The sequence below is a fragment of the Anser anser genome (assembly GCF_964211835.1).
Source record: "Anser anser genome assembly, chromosome: 13".
Taxonomy (NCBI): domain Eukaryota; kingdom Metazoa; phylum Chordata; class Aves; order Anseriformes; family Anatidae; genus Anser; species Anser anser.
Genome location: NC_139734.1, coordinates 4,527,081 through 4,553,325, shown reverse-complemented (window position 1 = coordinate 4,553,325; position 26,245 = coordinate 4,527,081). Strand labels below are relative to the sequence as shown.

The following is a 26,245-nucleotide window of genomic DNA, read 5'->3' as shown; positions in this document are numbered from 1 at the left end:
TTCCACAGAAGAAAAAGGCAATGAAGTGGTAGCTTTTGGCTTACGCAATGCAGCTGCCATGCTTGCAAGGCTGGTGGAGGCAGTACTTGTGCAGCATCCTTCCACACGTTTCCTGTACTTAAAGGAAATCCTGGTGCATACTAAAACCTCTGAGCAAGAACTGTTACATTTACAAACACCCTGCCATCAGCTTAGGGATGACAAAGTAAAAGCAAACCCCAGAAACAACCTTTCACTTAAGATAATTTATTTGGGGCATAGAATCTATGAAGAAACAATTTCAAGCAGCTTTAAAGAGAGTTCAAGCCTATACTGCACTGAACTGCTTTCTGGATACTCACAAATATTCAAAATGTTGTGAGATACTGTCTGTCTCTGCTCTAGGCAGGTTATTTATAGGTTTTCAATATTGCAAAACCACTGCACAGGTTAGGAGAGAAAGGGAAGCAATTGCACTGAACAGCAAAGTACTACTCAGATTTATTTCAGCTGTAAAAATCTTTTTTTTTTTTGACACCTTTTGCTTTGACCTAAAAAACACTTTTAAAGTGTCTTTCACAGGGCAGAAAACACAGTGGTACTGTTGCTTACTAGAGCCTGGTTTATGGCAGCTTAAGTGGACACATTCTACCTCGTGACAGTGGGCAGCTGTAGAGATTTGCTAAGCTGAGCTGAGTATTCCTCCCTGTTGGGCTGGATTTTCAGACCTTGTACAGACTCACTGCTTAGCTGCAGGAACACCAGCAGTGGTGCCAGGGCTGGGGAGCGCAGAGGGAGGAGAGGGGGGCACAGCACAGGGGAAGGAGCCACCACACTGAATTTCAGAGTGCAAAGAGCTAAAGGTATGCTTATAGTCAATTAAGGTATCTGCAAGAAGTTGCTGATGGGGCTTGGTAAATTTTTTACACATTCTAATGTGACCGCACAAACATTGCTTGTCATGGCCAGGAGGAGATGACAGTCTTCTCCCTTTACAAATGGATAAAAATGCCCCCAAAAGTGGATATCAAGTGATAAAAGGGTTTAGCAAAAAAACCGTGTGGTTGGGAAGTTCAGGCATGTTTGAAGCCTTTGCAATATCACAGTAAAGCTTTAGTTGCTAAAACCTGGAACTAAAAATTCAATATTGCATACAAGGTGGGAAAAAGCAATGGGTATTTGTACAGCTACCATCAGTCCTTTGAACCAGATATAGAGGATGTGTTAGCTATTTTATCCTATTTTTCAATGCTGAATGATGTATTTGCGAATCGGCTGTTGCGGACAGGCCTCGCACAGCATTTGTGGTCTGAACTCATAGCTCGTACATTCGAGCTAGAAATGACTAGCGTCGTTGATGGGGATTTTAGGCTACAGTGCTCCATGGAGTGTCTCTTTGTGGTGCACATGGGAGCCAACAGACCCCAAATCCGAGGAGAGGGCCCCCAGCCCTTTCTAACAACAACCTGCAGTGCTGGGTTCACCCAATACTGCTGCATTGGCGCAACGCAGCGCTGGGAATGACTAAACAGCAGCAGGTGCAGCATGCATTACAAATCGGACTTGCATAATCCTGTTCCTTTTCTTGATCAGACCAGCTTTAAGACTGGGCAGCTTCCCACGAAATGCTGCACCGGCCGCCCTGTCACCTGGCACCAGTGCTCTGCAGCCACCACTCGAGGCCACGCAGCGTGTCATTGCCACCTAGTGACATTGCGCAGGGTGCTGCCGCTTGCTCTAAGTACAATCGTCCCTTACAGAGCTTCACATCAGAGAAGACAGAAATCACAACCAATATTTCCAGCAGTTTTTATTATTTAAGCTTCTATTATTGAGAGAACCAAGATTTCACTGCTGATAGCAGATAACTACTCATGCTGTGCATACACATATTTCATATTTCGCATGGTTCAGTTTTTAAAAGTTACCCCAAACCAATGTATCTGTGTTAGAAAAACGAAGACCATCACGGTTAGTCTCTTATTCACCACAGTAAGACAAATAGTCCCTGTTTGGTAGAGGCTGAGTTGCCACAGTACAAGAGCTCAGAAGTCTTGCAGTCTTATCTGGATAGGACTTAAAATGCCTCCGGATCTGCATGTCATCAACTCTTTCTATATTTCAGCAGTGTCCAAAATGTAAAAATGGACAACAGTGAGCCTAAGGATACGCAATCGCTCTTCCTGTTTCTGACAAGAAAACATAGTTCTTGTCATACAATATGTTGAGTGCCATCTTTCTGGGTTGGACAGAGGAGGCCTTCTTCATTGCTAAGAAACCTCTGTGTGGAGGGGACTGTGCATTCAGGACAATATTTCTATTTGTGTTTGCAGACTGTAAAATAAGGGGGGATAAAGCTGGAAAAGCAAAGAACTAATAGCCACATCTACAGCTTTACATGACTACTAAATCCCAGCCTCCCAACCACAGAAAGAAAAAAAAAAAGGAGAAATTCTGTGAAATTTTGCAAATATATTAGAAAAGATATCATGTAAGAAGAAAGAATAGATAAATACAAAAATCACTTGTGTACATTTTAAATAATTAATCAGATTATCACTTGAAAATACTGTTGTATGACTAAGTGATTTTTCAAACAATGGCCTGTGGACCCTCAGGAGTACACAACATAACCTATGAGAAGTAACCAGGCACATCTACGCAAAGTGCCAAATGCAAATGTCAAGCACACAAGCAAAAAAATATCCAAAGGGGATCTTTCATGAAAGCAGCACCGTGACTGTTTTGTACAGCACATAATATTCCTGTGAATTGCAAGTAAAAAGCAAGCTGTGAGAAACACTTGAGAGTGTTTTGTATAAACAGAAGCTACAAGCATTTGAAACTGCAGTAGGAAAGCCAGATATTAAAAAACAGTTAGTAGGCTATTTTCCGTAAAGTCTAAGAACTAATGCATCAGAGACTGGAATTTTCCCACCTTAAAGACCTTTTGCATCGCTGATGTTAAGCTTCATTTTCTAGAGAGCCCTGCTTGGAAAAGCTATTTGGATTACTCTCTAAAAACTAGTCATGTCACTCGTCTCAATTGTGCTAAGAAAAATGTACTTCCCAAAGCCTTTGTAAATGAATCAGATGGAAGGGCTACTGCAGGTGCTGTGGGCCTTGTCCTGTTGCAAACTATGCAACAGGGGCAGATGGCAATAGGGTGCTAAGTAATTTGGAAGAGCACTGTTTTGCAGATGTCTCACAACAGGGAAAATGAGAGTTTGGGGCTTAAATTTTGTATGTGGAACCATCACTTAGATGAGACGCTCCATTTCAGAATAATCAGGCGGTCATAGGATCAGTTCAGAACTGCAGAGCAATGCTTCACAAATTGCACCTTTGATTGGAATCAAGGTATATATAGAAGAGACGTCTCTGAGGTCTGTCTAAACGCAGTGCATGAGCCACACAGCCCGTTTGTTCAGCTCAGTTGTTGATTTATGCAGGAAGATCTTGATGAGCTGCTGGGCTTGTTATTAGAAGGAGAAAACAATTATGCCTCACTCTGCCTACAGGGCTGGGGTTTGATCTTTCTGTGGACAAAAAGCTTGCAGTATTGCCTTTGTGAGTAGTCATTGGGTAAAACACCCAATTTGAAGCTTTCATTTTTTTCTGTGTGGCGTCCCAAGGGCTGTTTTGGGTTTCCTTCAGCAGCACGAACAAAACTGCAGCTCAGCAGCTGGCAATCCGGACACACTGCGTGAGGAGCCATCCGGAGCTGCTCCATTAGTGCCATTTCCACCATCAGACACACACACTGCTGAACGAGGCAGGCCTTCAGGAAACATAAATCTTTATTCTCCCTACAAGCTACACCTGCTATAGGGCCCGCGCTTTAGGACACACATTAGCCCTGAAGGCATGAAGAGGCGGCTCTCCTCCTGGGGCACGGCCTGGGCCACCCCTTATCACACACCTGCCGCCTCCACAGGGCTCCAGCACCAAGGAAGAGCCTCAGACAGAAGCACTGAGACCTGCACGGCGGACACCGCCGCTCCCAGCCCGCGGACCCCCATCCGAGCCCGGGGACCCCCGGCAGGCCCCTGCCCCTCTCACGGAAGCCTCGCGAGGCCTGCGCGGGGCGGAGCCGCCGCGTTTTGGGGGCGGAGGGGCCGCGCACAAAATGGATCCCGGCCCCGGTAGCCCCGGAGTGCCTACGGCCACCCGCTCGGACGGCGAGGTGCCCTCCACCTCCGCTGCGCAGGAGCCCGGCTCCGAGGAGGTACCGCTGCGGGGTCGGGGGCAGCCCCGGGCGGGTGTGGGGCGGCGGCCGGGCTGCTCCCCTCGGTGCCGCTCCTCGGGTTGAGCCCCTCGGCAGGGCGAGGGCGGCCGCCGGCCTCCTCCCGGTCCCGTTTTATTTTTACTTTCTGGGGAAGGGTCGCGGCAGGACCCCCGGTGAGGTGCCGGGGGTCGTGGTCGGGTGTCCTTGGAAGCGGAGCGGGGCTCGGCCCGAGGGATGGATGCTGCGGGCGCTGCCTTATGGGCAGTGGTCGTGTGCCCTGCCTGCCGCAGAAACCTGCGGGAAGTGCTGTTGTTACGGGGTCAGGGCCGAAATTCCAGCTAGTGGAAGTCACCTTCTGCCCCAAAGGGATGCCAAATCCTGTGTTTCGTTACCTTGGTGCGGGAAGGGTTGTGGAATATGCTGTAGCAATGTTAAGGGGAGGAAAAAGTTTAAGGGTTTCTGTACGAGCCTGCAGCTTATTCTGCAAGATTTTATCTTAACTGATACAAAAAGAGTATTAAATGTTCAGAGGTTCTCTATAAATCAATTGAAAGCAGTTAATGGTTTAGAATATTACCAACGTTGTGCTACTGTGCCATGGTGATCATCATGTTTCTTAAGGGAAAGTGTTGGTGAGTGCTCGTTGAGTTCTTACTTTGACCATGGAATTTCACTTCAGCTGGGCCACAGGTCCGCTGGGTACTACACAGTTAGGAACCTGCATGATAATAATGTTAATATGCAGCCTGTTGAGCTCCTGGCCCCTTTCACTGCTTTACATCGCTGCTGGGAGCTGGTAGCTCTGCTTAGGCTGGTTGGCAGAGGTTTCAAGGTGAAGTATTTTGGATCCTTGAAGCAGCTGAGGTCTGTTATTTTGGAAGCTGTTGCATGGTCCTGTTTATTGTGAGGATTTAAATGGCACCATTTCTCAGGGGGCTCATATCTAGGGTTTCATCTGTCATGGAAGACTTTTCTGCGGTAGAAGCAGGCTGTTACCAGCCAGCTCCACGAACAAAATGAGTTAAAAGCAAGAGTCCTCTTTTGCTGCTTTAATTGTTTGCAGCGAGGATTTTGCTAGTCTTCCTATTTCCTGTTAAACAGGCCCTTTAAGCGATGAAGATGCGTTCTGCAGTTGTTAGGGTAAAACTCCTATAAACTTAATGAAATATTTTGTGATTCTGGGTTATGTTAGGTACGTGATATTGTTGGTAGTAAAAGAGGTGGTATTATTAATACCAGAACTTAATAATTGGTAAGGTCTAGGTTTAATAACTCAGAACGTTACCCAGAAGCAAGTTCAGAGATGATGCTCGTTCCGACTATGTGTCCAGCTCCACCAGCACAGAGTAACTTTTGAATGAAGAATAGCATTTTAATTAAAGTACAATATGCTTTTCCCTTCTGAACTCTCAGAAGAGAAAGGATGCATGTGTCTTACGTTGTCTCTTCATCTGTTTTTGGTAGTCTCCTTCTATTTGTGTGTTTTTCCCTAATATTTTGGGGCCATCAGCGTTCCACAGCTCCACTGCAGTGAGGGGAGCAGGGACACAAATGTGTTTTATACCGAGAGTCAAGGTGTAGGACCTGAAGCCTTGTAGCTGCAGTAACTTTTAATGTCAGTTTGTTTACTTATTTAACTCAAGAAATGTGTTATTCACAAATACACAAATCAAGTGTGTTCAGTGTGCCACCGTGAAGTTTTCTTCTGGGGAAATGTAACAGCAGAACCCCTGTTAGAGCCATCTGCCCTGGAGACTTAGCAAGATAAGTTACTTGAGCAACTCATTGCAGCCAGAAGGGATTTGTAGCACACAGAACTGTTCTGCTTTGTCTCGGAGGCATGGCTGTTGCATTTAGTTATCTATATGATTGAAGAAGTTGTGAGTGACTTGCTGTAGGAAGTCTTGGATGCTGTCTGCTTTTGACATAATCATTTGGCCTTGTAAAACTGAACTGGGGCTCTTAGAAAATCATTAAATTGTCAAACAGCTTCGTTATGCGCTTAGTGCTGTTCATCTTTGCTGAGACTTAGGTCTTCGGGCCAAAACTTAAAAGGTATTTTAGAGCTTTAGAAAGCATCCCTCCTATTTGTATCCTTCTGTCTTACGTTAAAGAGTAAGTTGGCATATATATTTATCAGTAATGGTTCTGGAATTGAAGTAGAACGCTGCTTTACAAGTTGTTATGTGTTTAGTACTGTTTTGGTCTGTTTTTGCTACCTGACCCTGTATAGTTTAGGTTATTTCATTTTGTTTTGTTTATAGTGGGCTGATGCTTAAGGTGCCTGCCAGCCTCTGACCCTGCTTTTACGCAGGCATGCACTTGGCCTGTTCCTTTCAGATTGTTAAATATGTTTCAAAAACACTTTTTATCTTTTAGTGCATTTCAAAAATGGAAGTATTTAATAATTTTTACTTGAAGATGTGTAAAAAGGCATACTACAAGACTGAATTGGGTGGTGGTGGTGGGGAAAGCAACTGCACAAAACATTTTTTCCTATGATACTTTTTTTAGAAATGATATTCTGCCAGCGTTATGACTTTTGCTAGCTTTTTTTTTTTGTAAAACAAGCAGTAGTTGAATTTGTAGAAACATGCTTTGAGTTTTTCAGCTGAGAATAACTTCTCTATGAAAAACTAAGCTTGGCCCTTCTTTAGTACTTTCCTTCAATTCTTCCACCTTGGATCCTATTTCCAGAAATAAACATGAGAATGAGACTCGCCTTCTATTTACATTTTTATCTGGTCATTCTTCAGTTACATCATAGATAACTGGTTCTCTTTTGGGTGAAGTAGTGTGACTAATGCGGTCACTCCCTGTTGAAATATCAGATTTTTAAAAGGAAATGATTTCTGCTTTCTTAAATAAAGATACTGATATTTATGAGTGTTTACAATTTGAATTTCAGAAAAATGATCCTCCATTTCAACTCAAACCTCCTCCAAAGGCGGCTAGGCCTGAAAAAGAAATTGATCCAGAATATGAAGAGAAGATGGTAAGTGTTTTCACAACAAAGCATACTGCAGCTTTTCTAACACTTCTTTGCTTGAATTAGGTCAATAAAATTGCAAGTAACAAAAAATTACTGTAGGCAGGGTGTGTCAGAAAAGGAAAACAAATGGATGTGTCGGGCTTATGGGGTAAAGTTTTGGTAGCAGGGGTGTTGCAGGGATGGCCTTTGGGAGGAGTCCAGAAGCTGCCCCCTCTTAAAGAAGAGCTGGCTCCGAAAAGCACCTGCTGCTGGCCAGAGCTGAGACCATGGGTGATGCTGGTGGTGCCTCTGAGAGCAGGTTGAAGAAGGGGGGGGGGGGGGGCGGCGGCGGAGGGAAACGGCTGTACAACAGCAGCTGGGAGAGAGGGGTGAGACAGTGTGAGAGAACCAGCCCTGCAGATGCTAAGGAGGAGGGCAGGAGGTGCTCCAGGTGTTGGAGCAGAGGTTCACCTGCAGTCCATGGTGGAGCAGGCTGTCCCCTTGCAGCCCATGGGTCCCACGGCGGAGCAGATCTCCATGCTGCAGCGGGGGGCCCTGTGGTACAGACCCATATGGAGGCATTCCTGAAGAGCTGCTGCCGGTGGGCAGTCCACACAGGATCAGTTTGTGAAGGATGGCATCCTTTGGGAAGGTCCCCGTGTGGAGAAGTGAAGAGAAGCGTCGGGGTCTGACTACAAACCTCATTTCTCTGCACTGCCTGGGAGAGGAATTAGAAGAGGGTGGAAGGAGGGAAGATGTTTTTAGGCTGCTTTTTGTTTTCACTGCTCTAGTCTGTTATCAGTTGTCAATAAACTGTATTATTCTTCCTTATGCTGAGTTTATTTTACATGTGATGGTAATTGATGAGTGATCTCCCTGCCTTTATCTCTGTGGTAGTTCTCACAAGTATTTTTGTCTGTGTTGATTTCTGGAGTTGGAGGTTGTGTTTTTTGTACTCACTAGGTGCCAGTGTTTTTTTTCCCCACCATGGATTTGATCACTTCCTTTTTTTCTTAGGTAGATTTAATATTGAGACCCTCCTGTGGTAAGGAGTTTCTAGTCAACTGCACTTTACACTTGACACCACTGTTTTGTTTTGAATATCTGATAGTTCTTTGACCTCACAAGTCATGTCAGAGGCTTCCTTAAGCTCTCTAAATGAAAGAAGTACTGAAGCTGCCAGTTTCTTGTCGTATAAAAATACAAAGGGTTTAAATATTGACATTCCTCATAATATATGATTCATAGCAATGCAAAAGAGGATCTATCCATGACCAAAATTTAGGGAGCTTATAGTGCTGGAGAAGAGAGAAGACCTCTCCTATATTACATAGAGGAAGAAACCAGGTGGACACTGCAAGCTTTGTTCTTGAGTGACACATGTATGAAGTTCTTGGATAAAGCTGGGAATTGGTGTCCTGCTGCATCTAAAAAGATCTAGCATTAAATGGATGCCTAAGAATTCCCACAGAATTTGTGGGGTCCAGGGAAGAGTGTGACTATCACAAATTGATACCAACTGAATTAATAATTATTTCTTCTAGACAGAAGACACAAGTAAACTTGTTTCAGAATGAGCTGGATGATGTTTATTTGGTCATAAGTCATCCACTTTTAAAATAAATGCATTGTAAATACATTGCCCTCATGTGGCAAGATGTTGCATTGCATGCATGTTCATTTTTAATGCCTTTTTCTTTGATTGGTGTTACAGCTGTTAGAGTGCTTACACTTGTAAGTTACCCACAGAAAAGCTTTGCTCACACTTTTCTAAAAAGGTTATGGTACAAAACTAGCTTCACTTCTGTAGCTTACGGCAAGATAGATAAATGAGATCACATGAAAAGTGCTTTAAATGGTAGTGTTACATGATGCTTAGAAATGGCATAGAAAGACTGATAGCAATTATGTTCTATCTGGTAGCATTTGCCTTTTACACTATTTTTCTTTGAAAATCAAGTTTTTTTATATAGAGAGGATGACGTGTTTTGGTATGTTGATATAAATGTGTGCATATGCCTTGTCACAAATGTAATAAGTAATAAAGAATCACTAAGGTTGGAAGAGACCTTCACAATCATCTTGTCCAGCTGTCCCCCTACTACCACTGTCACCCACTAAACCATGTCCCTAACCTTTCCTTGAACACCCTCAGGGATAGTGACGCCACCAACTCCCTGTGCAACCTGGTCCAACACCTGACCACTCTTTTTGAGGAGAAATGTCTCCTCATTTCCAACCTGAACCTCCCCTGGTGCAACTTGAGGCCGTTCCCTCTACTCCTATCACAGTTATCTGCAAGAAGAGGCCCATCCCCAGCTTCCCACACCTTCCTTTCAGGGAGTTGTAAAGAGCAATGAGGTCTCCCCTCAGCCTCCTCTTCTCCAGACTAAACACCCCTAGTCCCCTCAGCTGTTCCTCACAGGACTTGTGTTCCAGGCCCTTCACCAGCTTTGTAGCCCTTCTCTCGACACACTTCAGGGCCTTGATGTCCTTCTTGTAGTGAGGGGCCCAAAGCTAAGCCCAGCACTCGAGGTGTGGCCTCACCAGAGCAGAGTACGGGGGGGGACGATGACCTGCCTGGTCCTGCTGGATACACTATTCCTGATACAAAGCAGGATGCTGTTGGCCTTCTTGGCCACCTGGGCACACTGCTGGCGCATGTTCAGGCAAGCATCAACCAGATCCTTTTGAAATCTGACAGCAAAAGTCATGAACTTCAGTGCAAGCAGTGTTGAGCTTGTGCATCCCTGTTACTTTAGTCATACTTCCAAAAGCAGAGCTACCACAATGTTGTCTTGGATTTAGTCGTGATAACCTTGAAGCTGATGGAAGTTTTGTCACTGACATGAGCAAGGCTCGGATTTCGTCTTCTACCGCAAGTCAGAACTGTACTTTTTAAATATCTTCTGTGCAGAATCCTTTAAAACATGCCCTCACAATTACTCGTGTGCCCTGCAGGCTTAAGGAATACATGAGTAAACTCTTTTTGAGTTGTTTTTACTAATTTTGGGGTTTTGAGTGGGGATGAGTTGGTGAGAGGAGGGTATCAGCTCTTGATTATCTTCCAGATTGCTCTGGTTTTCATGAAGGGTCTTTCGAACTACCGGAATTCACATCGGGGTGCTCTAAAGCAATTCATGCTAAGCTGAAATCTGAAGCAGCTCAAGAGCTATTTCATGATGCTTGTAGCCTTCTTAATTGGCTAAGAGTAAGCAGGTGGTCTTGTCGGTCTTTGCTCATATAACTTGCCTTCATGAGTGTCTCAATTCTGTTTCTTAATAAAAATACATTTTTAAATTAAATCATTGATTTTTCTTTTTTTCATATTTCTTCCCACTTCGTAAACCAGAAAGCGGATAGAGCAAAAAGATTTGAGTTCCTCCTGAAGCAGACAGAACTCTTTGCACATTTTATCCAGCCTGCGGCACAAAAATCACCAACATCTCCTTTGAAAGTCAAGCTGGGACGGCCACGGATAAAGAAAGATGAAAAGCAGTGTTTGATTTCAGCTGGGGAGTATGTCTTATTCTTATTTCTGACTTGCTATACTTTCAAGCTAGTTATTCACTTTAATACACATATTTAATAGCATAGAGATTGTGCTTTGAGTCTAGAACTTTTCCTATAATGGTGTATCATAATTCCATTAAAAATGGGTTGATATATGTATACTGGTTCATATAGGTTAGTATGAGCTTGGATCAAGAGGGCACTTCTAAAATAAAATCCTTGTTTATTGCCGTTTACCGTATTCTGGTCTATATTGTGGAGTGGTTTTGGATGGCATGAATTGAATTTATTTTGCATGACAGTAAACCAGAAGATGCGCTCCAGAAATGCACCTGATATGCTCCAGCTGCTAGTGGACATGTCAGTGGGACCAGAGTGGAATTAAATCAAGTTAAAATAAAACATACGAGTAATGTGGATGTTGGATCCTCAGCATGAATTGCCTCACTGCACAAGTCCTTCTACATTAGTCACTAATCCAGACACACCCTGCAAGTAGTGTTTGTGAGGAGTCTTGTCATAGCTAACACCAAATTTCTGGAATGTTAACCAAATGATGTTTTCTGCCTTATCAATTGTTAAAAAAATATTTTGGGGATCAAATGTGTGAATCTTCTGAATGGTATACTTACCAGGTAGTTGATTCTAAGGCCAGTTCTGATGTGGGTGTTGTATTTCCGTGTTGCTTATTAAAAAGTGCCTCAGAGAACTCGTGGTACTTGTTAGAGTATGGCTATGACTATGGAGGAGAGAGATTCACATCAGCCTTTCAATTAAAGCTGGAATGAGCCAGGAGGAACAGTGAATTAGAAGGATGTGACTTTAGTCAAAGGTCAGGGTGCTAGAACATACAGGCACATTGTAGGTAAATTACTTGGTTTTCTTATAAGTTCTTACTTAGTTTTAAAAGTTTGAAATTTTCATCTACACACATCTTGTGTTCTTCAGCTATCGTCACAGGCGCACAGAACAAGAAGAAGATGAAGAGCTGTTGTCAGAAAGTCGGAAAACATCTAATGTGTGCATCCGATTTGAGGAGTCTCCTTCGTGTAAGTGTTCTACTGATGGCTTGCTGATTGCTTTGATGTAGTTAAAAGCTGATGAGCAGAACACAATTAAAATTTTATACTCAGAATTTGTATTTTTCTACTTAGAGGAATCTTACATTTACAGATGTGAAAGGAGGAACACTAAGAGATTATCAGGTTAGAGGTTTGAACTGGATGATCTCACTGTATGAAAATGGTGTTAATGGCATTCTGGCAGATGAAATGGTAAGCAGCAATCTTTTTTTTTTTTTTTTTGTAACTTAACCATCATTTTCTGACACTCATTTTAGTGACATGGTTTAATGGTGGACTTGGCAAAGCTAGGTTAAAGGTTGGACTAGATCTGAGAGGTCTTCTTCAGCTGAAATGATTCTGATTTGTATATCCTTCAGTTGCCCAAGTACTTAACAGTGAATGTAAATTATGGCATTTGTGCATTAAATTAATCTCTTTATAGTAAAAAGTAGATGAAAAGGTAGAATTATTCAAGTAATTACTGCCCCAGTGGTGTCAATGGTAACTTAGAGTCCGTGTATATTTCAAATACATGGAAATGTATAATTGCCGTTTCTTTTTTTGTATATGTGGTTAATGCTCAAATGTAACAGAGGTGTGCAAATGTCTTTCTTCAGCACTGCCGAGAAGGGTGAATGTGTGCAAGATTGATGTCCAAGATTTTGATGCTTTTGATAAATATCATAATGTCTTTTCTTTGCGTCTGGAGTTCAATTTAATACATCTTAAAAGTATTTTTTAAATTATTTGGTAAAAAATAAAGTAATTTTGAATAGTTAAACAAGATATGTATATAACATGGATATTAACATTCAGTAGTAGTAGTTATTCTGAGCAAAATTCAAACATTAAACTACCTATAGTAGTGACTGTATATGCAGTAGTATGGATCGTTTTACAACAGGTAGATTTTCACATTTGGGACTGTAATATAATGAAAGATACTGTGTTGCAAACTCTTGTGTGTATTTTGCTGTATACTGCTCTAGTGGCAGAATGATATACTAAGAAAATTGTTTGAAACTATTTCTGTATGTCATTTTGTTTTAGAAAGTTTCTTTTCCCCCTCTTTGTCTGTGTAGGGTCTTGGTAAGACTCTGCAAACAATAGCATTATTAGGCTATCTGAAGCATTACCGAAACATTCCTGGGCCACACATGGTCCTGGTTCCAAAATCAACTTTGCACAATTGGATGAATGAATTTAAACGCTGGGTACCATCATTACGTGCTGTTTGCCTTATTGGAGACAAAGATGCCAGAGTAAGTGTTGTACATTGAAATGAAGTATATGTTATTTGTCAGAAAGTAGCATTTGGGGACATGGAACTCTCAGTAAACCACTTCCTTAATTACCGTTTTTTTCCAGTGATCTTTAACTATATTAGCATTGAAAATGCAAAATGTTAGACTTGTAACTATGAGGACAAAATGCAAATCAGTGAGTGAAATGATAGATTGGAATCAAGGTGCAGCTGTCTGTTACTCGCCTGTTCTGTTGTCTTCCTCTTTGATTTTTGCACCTTTTTTTTATTTCTTCTGTATTTGCATTGTCACAGCATTTATTAATTTTCCTTTATTGTCCTTACCTTGCTGCCTCTTTCTTCACTTTTTTTTTAGTTGACTGTACTTACATGTAATGTCCATGCTTTGCCTTTTAACTAGGATTCTATCACAGAGTTTTCATCTTTCATAGTCAAGGCTTTGAGTTAGATATAGGGTGGTTTGTTACTTAGGGGGGGGAATGACCTGGAGGTTCCTGTGAATTCTGTGGTACCCTCATACAGATTGCATGGTTGCCTGTTTCTGAGAGGAACTGCTGGGCATGCCAATGACTTGGACAGTTTCTTCCAGTGCTGCAATGTCAGATTTGACAAGAACACTCTCTTCCAGATTGCTTTAATTTGGAATCTGATAATACTTGTACCACAGTAGTGTTTGTTGCTAGTTCCATGGGATGAAATTAAGATTGTGGTGAAGGGAAGCATGTACCTTCACTTTATACTTTCCATGCTTTCAGAGTCTTACGTTGGTATTGTCAAAACTTTTCATTTTTTTTTTTTTTTTTTTTTTTTTACTTTAGCCACCACAGAGACAGTTTCTCTCTGAGCTTATAGTTGCAATAGCAAGTCAGTGCAGAGTGCTGTAGAGAACTCCCTTATTAGGTGGTTCTTCAAGGCAACACGCTTTGCATCAGTCCTTTTAGTTAGGGTCATCTATGCATCCTACTAAAAACATTATTGGAGAGCAGCATGTTGTGACTTTTTCATATGAAGGATATTGTATACCTATCAATAAATGGGACAGAGGAGACTGATTTTTAGGAAAGAGAGGAGGTAGGAGTGGGCTAGGTGGGCTGCTTCAAAACACTTTGTTGTGGATTGTGTGTCTTTGGGCTGGATAGTGTAGATGTTTTTTTCATTATTGGTAGTTTTTACTGTGTTTAAATTACAGAAGAAAATACTGGAGAGTAAATATTGAACTTCAAATAGAAGAATTTGTGTTTTTTTTTGGTGTCTGTGCCTAAAGTGCAAAGGATTGAAAGCTTTTGTTACAGTAATTTTTGGTTATGCAAAAGATTTTTCAGACTTCCTTTGTGTGCTAACTTAGTACTTTGTTAATGTTGGCAGAGGTAGGTTTTACTGAATTTCAAATATATTGTATATATTTATAAATGTTATTAATTCAATTGCTCTGCTGTAGGCTGCCTTTATCCGTGATGTTATGATGCCTGGTGAATGGGATGTTTGTGTTACATCATATGAAATGGTAATTAAAGAGAAGTCAGTCTTCAAAAAATTTAACTGGAGGTACCTGGTAATTGATGAAGCCCACAGAATAAAGAATGAGAAGTCTAAGGTAAAATTAGAATTATTTGATCCTTAAGATATTTTGACACAAGATTCCACCTGATTTTTGTAAACTTCAAATGTTAAGTGTGGTATATTAACTATAAGCAGTAAGCTGTTAGGCTGTGAATATGACTTTCTTGTAGCTCACTGTCTATAAATTCAGTTCATATGGTTTCAGGTTTCAGAAACAGATGAAAATTGATTATACTCAAATATGTGATGATAACTATTTTTTGTATTCCTAGCTGTCAGAGATTGTCCGTGAGTTCAAGACAACGAACCGATTGCTGCTTACTGGAACACCTTTACAGAATAACCTCCATGAGCTGTGGGCATTGCTCAATTTCCTTTTACCTGATGTCTTTAATTCTGCAGATGTAAGTAGAGGTTTGGAAATAAAATTTTGTTATTTTCATTCTTAGGCTGGTTTCTGCAGGAGAGAATGACCAGCCTAGTAAGAGACGTAAGATGTGAAAGACCTGGCTTCAGTTGAAGCTCTGTGGCTTGCTGAAATATAGACTGTTTTTTGCACTATATAGTTAAAACAATACATTGTGTTAGTGCAGTGCTAGTGATAACAAACCTAATACTTTGCATAGTTCTAGAATTATGCAAAGTGAAGCAAAATTTGGGAAGGCAGTTTAGAGGGAAGAATATGGAGCATCCAAATAGGCGTAAGCCTTTTTTCATTTAGAATTTGAGTCATCTTTCTCTTCTTTTACTGTTAATGCTCCCTTGTATGCATGCATTACTTCTGTGTTTTTTTGCTGTCATGTTTTCTATCACATTTACTTAAGGTTTTGTTTTCTCTCTTACTCTTGCCCATCATTAAACAAGCAGTAAGGATAAGAGCTTGAGTATTCCTCTGGTGAGCATAGATAACGTTGGAAGTGGAGAATAGTAATAATATTTTGTCAGTGGAGTTGTTTGGATGACTTAAATGTTATAATGTGCTGGGTAGCTGGCACAGAATTGTGGCCTGATTTTCCTTAACTCACAGAAGTCATTTTTCTCAAGATTTATTTTGCTCTCGGAGCAAAAAAGTCAGTATGTCTGTTAAAAAGGCAAACAATAAACTGTTCATACTTGTGCTGTTTCTTCCCACAGGATTTTGACTCATGGTTTGATACTAAAAATTGTCTTGGTGATCAGAAGCTTGTAGAAAGACTTCATGCTGTAAGTAATTAAAGCCTTAATCAAGTGTTGTCATTAGCATACACAGTAACAAAGAAGAACTGAGTATTTACATATTTATCTAAGTTCAAGTTGAAGAGATGAACGTGGACTGACTTACAGAAATGCCCAGCTGAATTTTTATGAATGAAATACCATAACTTATTTTTTTCAGTCACTATTTTCTGTAATGTTACTGTTTGAAGCAGACAGTCTGCACATAAAACACAAAGAGGATTTTGAGACCTTTTGAAAACTATTTATTATCCTGATTGTTATCTTGATACATCTTTCAGGCTAGCCTGAAAAGGCACGTGTTTATCTTTGTTTTGCTGTGCACAAGATAATAGGGTAATAAAATAAATCATAAGGAAGTCCAGTGTATATTGCTTATCTTTGAAGTGGTGTATTTTGTATATGCTTCTAGTGGTAATAAAACAGACTGTAGAGGGAAATAGATTTTATGAGCTCATGGGTTTGGTCCTTGCTCAGTACAGCAACTGGGATGAGTATGACAATTTTAATGTAACGTTACACACTTCAAGTGTGAACTTGGCAGCTTAGTAGTGGACAACTTAATTTTTCAGACTGTAGCACAATTGTTCTGAGGGAGTCAGTATGAGAGCAATAGATATTGGTTAGTTTTGGATAAATGTCACAAAAATTAATCTATTCTTTTATTTGAGGCAATCAGTTTCAAATAAATGTATATTTGAAAAAACTCAATTTTTGTAGGTTTTAAAGCCATTCTTATTACGTCGCATAAAAGCAGAAGTAGAAAAGAGTTTGCCTCCAAAGAAGGAAGTAAAAATTTATCTTGGACTCAGCAAAATGCAGAGGGAATGGTGAGTTATTCACATTAAAGTAAGATTCTTTTCTGATGAAGAACAGTACAGCTCTTCATACTGATATTTTTGCAGTTGCATATTAAAACAGTCAGATGGAGAAGCCTATTTATAGCTGTTTTGGGGGCATTTTAAGGGTGCACGAGTTGCAAAGAGCTCAGGAACTGTAATAAAAAGGGATGGAAGGAATAAAGCAGAATCTTCTTTTCCTCTCAAATTTATTTGAAAGAATGTATGCCTAATAAGTTTCATTTTTTGATCCAAATATATACGTGCCAGTAGAAGTCTCAAGGTTGAAATTAATGTGGCCTCAGGAGCCACATACCGAGAATAAAAGTGAGGAAAGAAGTGCGCGTTTTTTTTTTTTAATTCAGTCTATTTCTTTATGCAGATCTCAGGTCAATGTAGTGGCTTCAGTAGAATCAGTGATATCTTAATTGACTTCATAGTCCTAAAAAAAATAAAAAAAAATGGTAAGAAAACATAGTAAGTAACAGATCACTATCACTCAAAGACAAATTGCCGTTTATGTTAGGTATGGATTTATAAATCCTTGTCAGTCAGATATTTTCTTCAAGTTTTATAAATAATGAACCATTTTATTATATGAACAAAACCAACTCCCACTTCCAGTAATTAGTAATCAGGATTTGCAGGGTTTCATTTATGTCTTAAGTATAAAATGAAAACAGTTATTCAAAATTGCCTGTAAAACTTCAGGTATACAAGGATCTTGATGAAAGATATTGATATCCTAAATTCAGCTGGGAAAATGGATAAGATGCGTCTGCTGAATATTCTGATGCAGTTGCGGAAGTGCTGTAATCATCCTTACCTATTTGATGGTGCTGAACCTGGCCCTCCTTACACCACTGACACACATCTCATCACTAACAGTGGTAAAATGTTAGTTCTGGATAAACTGCTAGCAAAACTCAGAGAGCAAGGTGAGTAGTGCTTATAAACAACGCTCTGAATAGTCATCATAAGTAAAATTGCATTGTAAAACTTGAATGATTCATTCTTGTCTTTCCTCCAATGAGAGCATTCGTTACTTTCAATGAGGTTTTTGTTGAAATTCTATTTTCAGTAGATATTAACACATAGAGGAAAGGAGGTCTTACAGGAATGGTGAGGAAGACTAGTGATACGATGCAGTAGAAAGGAAGGAAAAAGTCTCTACCTGCTGTATTGAAGAGCATTTCTGATGAGAGTATTAGTTTGTGTACGCCAGTTGTCAGCTACTTATCTTACTATGTTTTCACATGTTCTGTTTCTTCAGCTGCATATTTCTTATGTATAAATTATCAAACAATGGGCCTTGAGGAGAAGTTAAATCAATACCAGAAAAGTAACTTCAAAAGAAAGACTTAAGTTAGCATAGTACAGAATATTGCACGTGAGTTCTTACTGATGTTCAGTAGTAAGCTCTATACTGAGTAATGTAAAAATGTAAAATCAACAACAAAACCTTCTGTGTTGTTCTGTCAGGTTCCAGAGTTCTGCTTTTTAGCCAGATGACTCGTTTATTGGATATCTTGGAAGACTATTGTATGTGGCGTGGATATGAGTACTGCCGACTTGATGGACAGACACCACACGAAGAAAGAGAGGTAGGAAAGATGTGTAAATAAGAAATGTCTGTTTTAAGCATTCAATTAAGAAGCTGTTATTTACAGATGATTATAATTCCTTAAAATATGTTATCATTCCTTAAAAGAAATCATGTTAAAAACAAAAAGAGTTACAATTTAAAAAGGCAGCTGAGTCTGTATACTTTTTCTAACCGTAAGTTCATAATAAAGTAGATTTCTTGTGTTCCTTAACTAAGTGAACAACTTCATATTTTGTTAACTCGGAGTAGGTTTGCACAAGTGAAAATATCCACATTCTCCGTTAAAGATTTTTTGCACTGAAAATTAAATTTCCAAGAAGTTTCACTGAAATGCAATTAACATATTGGAAACAGCTCTAATGTATTAATGACGCTTGTCTTTTAGGAAGCAATAGACACATTTAATGCTCCCAACAGCAGTAAATTCATTTTCATGCTGAGTACCAGAGCTGGAGGTCTAGGAATTAATTTGGCAACTGCTGATGTGGTGATTCTCTATGACTCAGATTGGAACCCTCAAGTAGATCTGCAAGCCATGGTGAGTTAATTTTCTAATACATGGTGGTAATTAGTTATGATTGTTCAATTTTGTATAAGTATTTCCAGAACCTGCATTTTTGTTGGTTTTTGTCTTCATTACCAACAAACTAAGGAGTCAAATAATGAATAATACTTTGGCTATTTCCAAAATAGTAGAGAATTAAAAGCATGCAGCATTATATTCAGCCCTTTTGGAAGGCTTATGCTTTTGCAAACCACCTTGTTTCTGCATAAATGTGCCAGCAAATAAGGTCAAAACTATGAAAAGAAACCCTTATATTCTCTTTCTGACTGCTAGTTAATTTCTAAAATCAATGTCTGTAATTCTGGAATTAAAAAAATCTCATGAGCCTTTTTGCATGTTTGGGGGGTTACTGGTTCTGTTTTCTAATGTTCTGAAATGAATCAAGTATTTACTGTGAATATCTCTGCCTTCTTTTGAGATGCAGACTGATTACCAATAGTAGACTAAATTCCTGGAAACTGACCAGGGTGATTTGTGAGCTTTAGGTTTTTCAGGAAGCTACTGAATATGATGCAGGAGAGTAAAAGATTTAACAACTGTTCTTTAAAGGACACTCAGTTTTGGTGCCAGCAGTCTGAAGGACGATTATTCTTTTTCTTTTCTGAGGACAAATTTTTATTTAAGCTCTCTGGAGAGAAGAGCCACAAGTTTTGATAGAAACAAATAAAGTATGTTTGGCCTAACTTCATTTGCTGTGCACTAGACCTGTACAATGTGAGCTGCATACTGATGCTTTAATATAGCTAATTTGGGACAGCTCTGTTATTGAAGCTGTAGCTACATGACTTTGCACATGGAATTAATACTATCAATCTAGGGATGTCAAAGGACAATACTTTTGCCACGTGAACTGAATGTAGTGCAGGTCTGTCTGCATATGCAGTTGTATCTCCACCTCCTATGTGCAGTTCAGACAGGCATTCAGTTTTCTGCATTTATGATGAGGTAGATGTGTTTATTGCAATAGAATGACCCCGACTTAAAAAGTGTAATAGCCACTTATAAGTAGATAACTCTTGTATACTGTTGTGTAAGGAAGGAGCCAAGGAATTTATGCTAGCTTCAGTCTGATGTTTCTGCTTATATAGCAAACTGCATATTGCTTGTATTTGCTGCTGAACACTCATTGATTTATGTTTGTTAGGATCGTGCGCATCGTATTGGTCAAAAGAAACCAGTACGGGTGTTCCGACTAATCACTGATAATACTGTTGAAGAGAGGATTGTAGAAAGAGCTGAAATAAAACTGAGACTGGACTCTATAGTAATACAACAAGGTATCAACTGCTCTATATGTTTTTCTGCAACAGAATTGTTCAGTCCCTTTAAATTATGGGTTAAATAACTGTACAAGCATACAGTATGAGAGAAAACAGGCCTTGTGTATAATAATAGTACACTAAATCAACTTAAATTATAATGTATAAGTTATTCAGTTGTTCAGCTTAATTTTTGAAGGAGTTGTTATCCTGAGTGATGTGGGCTTAGATTCAAAGTAAGACTCTAAATGAAGAAAGTGCTACTGAATTAGGTATTACTTGTTCTTGTGACAGTGAAAAAGAGGAGAAAAAAGATATCTTCCATGAAAGATAATTATGTAGGAGTGTTTTTTACTACATCTGAATTGTCTGAACATTAAAACTGCTTTGTGTGGCTTTGTTTAGAAGCTCTGGGAAGAATAGTTTGTCAAAACCTGAAGTTATCTGCCTAAGTTTGTGCAGGTTCTGAGCCATATGACTTTATTTTTTTTCTTTTTTCTGAGAGTGGTCTACTTAGTGGATAATAGTCAAAATTGTGATGGTCTATGAAGACGAGACAGGATTGGTGGAATTTTGGGACAGAAATTAGAGTTCTGGGGAAAATGAAAGTATTCAGAAATGCATTGAGATCAGTAAAGTGAGAGTTAAAAAATCTTCAATACTTCTAATTATTATAATATCTTGTCACTTTTCATCTTGAAGTAGGATTTTAATCTTAAGTCCAGCTGACTTTGCAAGAATAAGATCTTAAATATAAATTTGGATTATCTTCATGTGAAACAAATTCTTTGTTATGTCTTGTACCATAGTCATTTTTTGTATTTACCTTGAAGTTCCCAGTTTGTTTATTTTCAGTTCAAGTGAAATGTAATTTGTTCCTGTAGTTCTTTTTTGCTTGCTTGTTCTGCTGGTGGACTCAAAAAATCCACTGTTTGCGTGTTCATACTGGAAGTTTTGTATTACAACTTTCAACATATTTCTTCTGATTCTAGGAAGGCTCATAGACCAACAGTCTAACAAACTGGCAAAAGACGAAATGCTGCAGATGATCCGGCACGGAGCTACCCATGTTTTTGCATCTAAGGACAGTGAGCTGACAGAAGAAGACATAACCACTATCTTAGAAAGAGGTGAAAAGAAGGTTAGAGAGCAGTTCTGTATAGAATTTGTGATGTGTCAAACATTAAACATAGATATGCAAAATACATTTTATAGAAGAAGACAAGAACACTTTAATTATTATGTAAATCTGTTTTATATGCCCACATATTACTTTACTATTCATAAATATTTCAAACCTTATGAAAGCCTGGAAGGAGTAGTGAGTTGTAATTACTTTCACTAGTTCAAACTAAGTGCATTGTATCTTAAGTATTGTTTATTTCATGAACTCTTAGAAACATGTAAATTTTATGCCAACAATTCTAATAGGCACGAAATCTTTATGGAATTTTATTAGGGAATTGGTAGCTGTGGAAAAAAATGAAGTGCTGGGCACAAATTTCATTTAAATCTAAAAGTTATATAGTTGTAGGGCTACATCGCAGCATTAATAAACTTAGTATAACGGGAAGCCTTAGTTTGTTCAAAATTGGAAAGCACAGTGGGCAAATCCTGCTTAATAAGAAAAATGTAAGTAAAATTTTAAAGTAGAAAAATACATGAAATATGTTTAATGATGAAAGCTGTTTTTTTGCAGAAAACATAGAACAGCTTGAGTAAGCCTAAAAATGTTGTCTCTTATTTCAGACAGCTGAAATGAACGAACGATTGCAGAAAATGGGGGAAAGCTCTTTAAGAAACTTCACTATGGACACAGAGATGAGCTTATACAACTTCGAAGGTGAAGATTATAGAGAAAAACAGAAGGTAATTTTTTTAAAGACAAGTATTGGAGATGTTAGAGGTGTAAGCATACAGGCTATGCTAGCAATGTTATAGCTGTAAAGGTTATGGTAGTGAAGTAGGACCTGAAGAATTCACTTAGCTCTGCACAACCATTGGGATTGTTAATTTGTGTTAAACGAGCTTTCAGGCCCCCCCTGTTTTTTTAATGGGAAAATCTGATAAAATCACTCAAATTTTATCCTTCCTGCAGCAAAAATACTACTCTGCATCCTACTATACTGCTGCAGCTGGTATTGTTTTACTGCCGTGTAACAAAAGAAAAACCAGTCCTGTTTAGAATTTTGTGTGTGGGATTTTTCCTGCAGTGAAGGTTTTAGTCGCAAGCATCCATGTGAAGAGTTTTGTGCAATTACTTAGCTAAATGTAGAAAGGTCATCCAAATGAAGAAGTATTACTCATGGTCCCACGATGTTACTTCTGTCTCTTTACATTAGATATGGGACATAAGATTTCCTTAAGGTTTTATCTGGAATTAATTATATGAACTCTTTACATGTTAACTACAGGATGCAATTCTAATCCAGGTTCCTTACCAATTTTGAAGAAACACTTAGAAAAATTAAATATTTCTTGAGAATAGAATGGGTGTGTATATAAATATATACGTAAATAAGAACTGTTCATCTTGATAAGCTGCCTTTTTGTAAGGATTTTAGTATAGCATTGCCTTGAAATATGCTTTAAGTTTAATTGAAGTCCTTTTGTAAGAGAATTCACTCCAGTCTAATGTTTTTTTTAACAATGTTGTAGTGTCTGTAGAGCTTATGAATATCACAATAAATTTGTATCATTGTATCATCATAGATAATAGAATGTAAAGCCCAAGTCCCTAGACCTTCAATGGTATTTGAGCAGATGGAAGCATAACTTCACTCAGGTGACTGAAGTCTGTAGATTACTGTAAAGGTGTCTAGTCATGCCACTGCAAAACAACAGTCTTCCTTTAGTGGTGTATTATTTTTAATGTGCTTAAATACATGTTATAATTAGCTATAACTTCTGGCTTATTTTTGAGCTCTGATGTATTATCTGTGCTGTTGAGCACAAGCACCAGACTTAGCGAGAAAAAACACTTGTTTGGCAGCGCCACACTAGTAATTATTTTGTGACTTGAGAAAAGTATACAGTTACTTTAATACATTGTTCTTCAATTCTGTGTGTAGCTGAGCATGATGGAATGGATAGAGCCTCCAAAACGAGAGCGCAAAGCCAATTATGCAGTTGATGCTTATTTCAGAGAAGCCCTACGTGTTAGTGAACCAAAAGTCCCAAAGGTAGGATGTTGGCAACAATGGTCTTTATTTTTATGTTGTGTTTTTGCTCTTCTGCTCTCCCATGTTGCATCCCTTGCTCTCACCCTATTCTGGTAATAGAATTAATGTACTTGTAAAGTAATACGCTGTCAATACTGCTGATTTATGGCAGTTTAAATGCACGGAAGTCAAACTTACATTACGTTAATATACCCATGTATTTTTGAAGGCTCCACGACCTCCAAAACAGCCAAATATTCAGGATTTCCAATTTTTTCCACCACGATTATTTGAACTTCTGGAAAAAGAAATTCTATATTACCGTAAGACTATAGGATATAAGGTAATTTTTTTTTTCCCCTTCAAATAAGTGAAATGTATTTGTATTCCTCTTTGCAGATTTGCTTCAAGCTTGAAAATAGCTAAATACAATCAATGAGTCTACGTGAAATAATATATCATTTTGGTCTTGTCTTGTTCCAAATTGAAGGAAAATGGCTTAAAACCTCTGTTCTCTTTCTTATTTTCCACTGTGAAACAGAAAAAGCTGTCTGTAATTTCTTCCTTCATTAAAAACTAATCTGTGTAGCTTTGTGTGTCTTGTGGAGGGTTCCTAACAACAAAATCGAGTGTAAAAAGTGAAGATGCTTTTGATGCTTTGTGTACTTTTCCTCAAAAAAAATACATAATCTAAGGTGAGAACCATTTTTGACTAATATAAGATGACCTTATATTAGTGACTTAATGACAATATTTAATCCATCACCTTATCTTGAAGGATAATGTTTTGCAATTTTGCAATACTTTTGTATAAAAATATTTGGGTAATTTTTTAAAGATATTTTTGTTATGGTTTCATTTCTTTAGAGTAGCCCAGGGTTGGGATGCTTTTTGTTTTGTTTTGTTCTGTGACAACAAATGTTTAGTAGGTGTGGGCTATGTCATTCCTGTGAAATTTAACATGTGCTTCTAGATTGTAAAGCAAGGTCCATGGAAAAGTGTCTTTAACATTGCAGCACTATTGCTTACTGATACCTCTGATCTTAGGTACCCAGGAACCCTGACCTTCCGAATGCAGCCCAGGTACAAAAAGAAGAACAAAAGAAGATAGATGATTCTATGCCTCTGACTCCTGAAGAAACTGAAGAGAAAGAAAAGCTACTAACACAGGTAAAATAATAGGTCAGGTGTTTCACTGTGTATTTTTTACTAGCATGGAATGTAAATGTGTAGTACTAAAGATGGTATGTATGCACAGGAAAGCTACATCAATGTTATAGAGATGTAAGCACACAAGATGTAATGATTTTGGCTTGTTTTTTGGTTGAGACCCCTTTCCTGTCCTTGAGTAAGTTTGTCTTAGTCAGCTACTGTTCTTTGAATGTCTGCAATGTTTCCAAGCTAGACTTGTATAGTGAATCCACTACCCAGCAATGCATGTAGAAATCTAGTCAGTGGCTTTCTTGTATGTGCATTTGTCTTCTGAGTTTATCAGACAAGACTGAAATCAGAGAAGGCAAGCCTCCATCACCATATGGTTTTTACACAGCTGTATAAGGCGGCATGTCACATCCATTAATTCTGCCCCAGTTTGGTTCGGCATGTTCCTTTTCTGCTGGGACTGTCTCCATGTCACTGGCTAGTTTATTGACTTCTTGGGACTGTTATCCTGCTGTCTAGGCTCATTAAAAACTAATTGTTCAGGAGAAAGGTGTGTCTTGAAGTGCTGAGACTTTCTGGATTCAGGAATTTTTCTCAAGAAAGCGGGCTAGTGTTCCTAGCCCTGCAAGGTCCCAATTTGACTATTAACCTCACCTGTTTATAGCAGAGGACATACTTCAGCTTTTGTTGGTATGCATGTCTGTTGATGTCTGAAAATAAATATGCATGTCTGTTGATGTCTAGAAATAAATATTTGTGTATGTTGAACTTGTAAAGATGCAATCTAATTGAGAAGTCATCTTACTCAGCTGGAGAACTGGCAAAGTTCCTTGTAGATGTGACTTTTGTTGTTTTTTCTTGATGTTTTCTCCTTTCACTGTCTTTAAAATGTAGTGCCATGTTCTTGGGTCATGTTTCCATGCATTGCATCACACTTAACTGTTGTTCAGTTTTGGATTAATTTCTTCAGCACACAATAAACTTCCTGTTTGACAGTGCTATGGAGTTGCCATTTGATTGCATCTTTTTGGACTAAAGATTGTTTCTTGATATATTTAAGCTTTCATCCAGCTGTTTGTTTGGTTCAAGGTTTGTACGTGTACTAAGTAGCAGCTATTGCTTTAGATACTTGAACTATTTGAAGAACTTGTAATGACACTCGTACTGGAGCTTCCTGTATTCCAAAGACTTTTTGTTGCTTAAATAAAATTACAGTAACCTGTCGGTGAGACTTTCTTTGGAGAAATAATTCATAAAAGATTTAAAAAGGAGGCAAAATAAAAAGCTCTTACTAATGCATGTGGAGTCATGCAAGAAAATAACTCTTTAGACTTCTAATGACTCAGTAATAAGCCCTGAATAATAGAAGTTACGGAAATCCTGAAAGACCATTAACCACTCTAATTATGTGACATTGCAGAGGCATTGGCAATTGTAGCAAATGATACATAAGGCAAAATTTTGCAAAATGTTTCCTTTCTACTTAGTAATAGCTTCTTGATCTCTTGGTGCTTACAGGGTTTTACAAACTGGAATAAAAGGGATTTTAATCAGTTTATTAAAGCTAATGAGAAATACGGTCGTGATGATATAGATAATATTGCCCGTGAGGTGGAAGGAAAGTCACCCGAGGAGGTCATTGAGTATTCAGGTTTGTGTATATTTCAAAATACATTTCTTAGTCGTGTCGAATAGCCATTGTTTTTGCTACATGTTCTTCTACAAAATGTAGAATTTGGATGTGTATAGGAAGAATATTGTAGTTCTCCCCAGCAAATTTAATTGTGTTAAAGGTTAAGTTTGCAGCATAAACATGTCTTGAGCTATCCTTTTTCCTCAGCAGAAATTTAGAACACGTTG

The 26,245-nt window shown here is 38.8% G+C and overlaps 1 protein-coding gene across 2 annotated transcripts in view; it reads left to right on the top strand.

Moving 5' to 3' along the window:
- Positions 1-3,807: 3,807 nt before the first annotated feature.
- SMARCA1 (SNF2 related chromatin remodeling ATPase 1) overlaps positions 3,808-26,245 on the top strand; it is a 29,849-nt gene continuing 7,411 nt past the window's right edge. Inside the window, exons 1-20 of one of the 2 annotated variants that reach the window (XM_083797051.1) lie at positions 3,808-4,207; positions 7,116-7,202; positions 10,531-10,697; positions 11,640-11,740; positions 11,865-11,965; positions 12,838-13,017; positions 14,458-14,613; positions 14,852-14,983; positions 15,714-15,782; positions 16,515-16,624; positions 17,345-17,571; positions 18,116-18,237; positions 18,625-18,777; positions 19,949-20,081; positions 21,056-21,204; positions 21,813-21,932; positions 23,135-23,245; positions 23,454-23,567; positions 24,272-24,394; positions 25,904-26,036. In XM_083797051.1, coding sequence (XP_083653177.1) covers positions 4,109-4,207; positions 7,116-7,202; positions 10,531-10,697; positions 11,640-11,740; positions 11,865-11,965; positions 12,838-13,017; positions 14,458-14,613; positions 14,852-14,983; positions 15,714-15,782; positions 16,515-16,624; positions 17,345-17,571; positions 18,116-18,237; positions 18,625-18,777; positions 19,949-20,081; positions 21,056-21,204; positions 21,813-21,932; positions 23,135-23,245; positions 23,454-23,567; positions 24,272-24,394; positions 25,904-26,036 — 2,587 coding nt within the window. In that variant the 5' untranslated portion in view covers positions 3,808-4,108. Of the gene's footprint in view, positions 4,208-7,115; positions 7,203-10,530; positions 10,698-11,639; positions 11,741-11,845; positions 11,966-12,837; positions 13,018-14,457; positions 14,614-14,851; positions 14,984-15,713; positions 15,783-16,514; positions 16,625-17,344; positions 17,572-18,115; positions 18,238-18,624; positions 18,778-19,948; positions 20,082-21,055; positions 21,205-21,812; positions 21,933-23,134; positions 23,246-23,453; positions 23,568-24,271; positions 24,395-25,903; positions 26,037-26,245 lie in introns of both variants that reach the window. The other variant, XM_083797052.1, reaches the window with a different exon arrangement.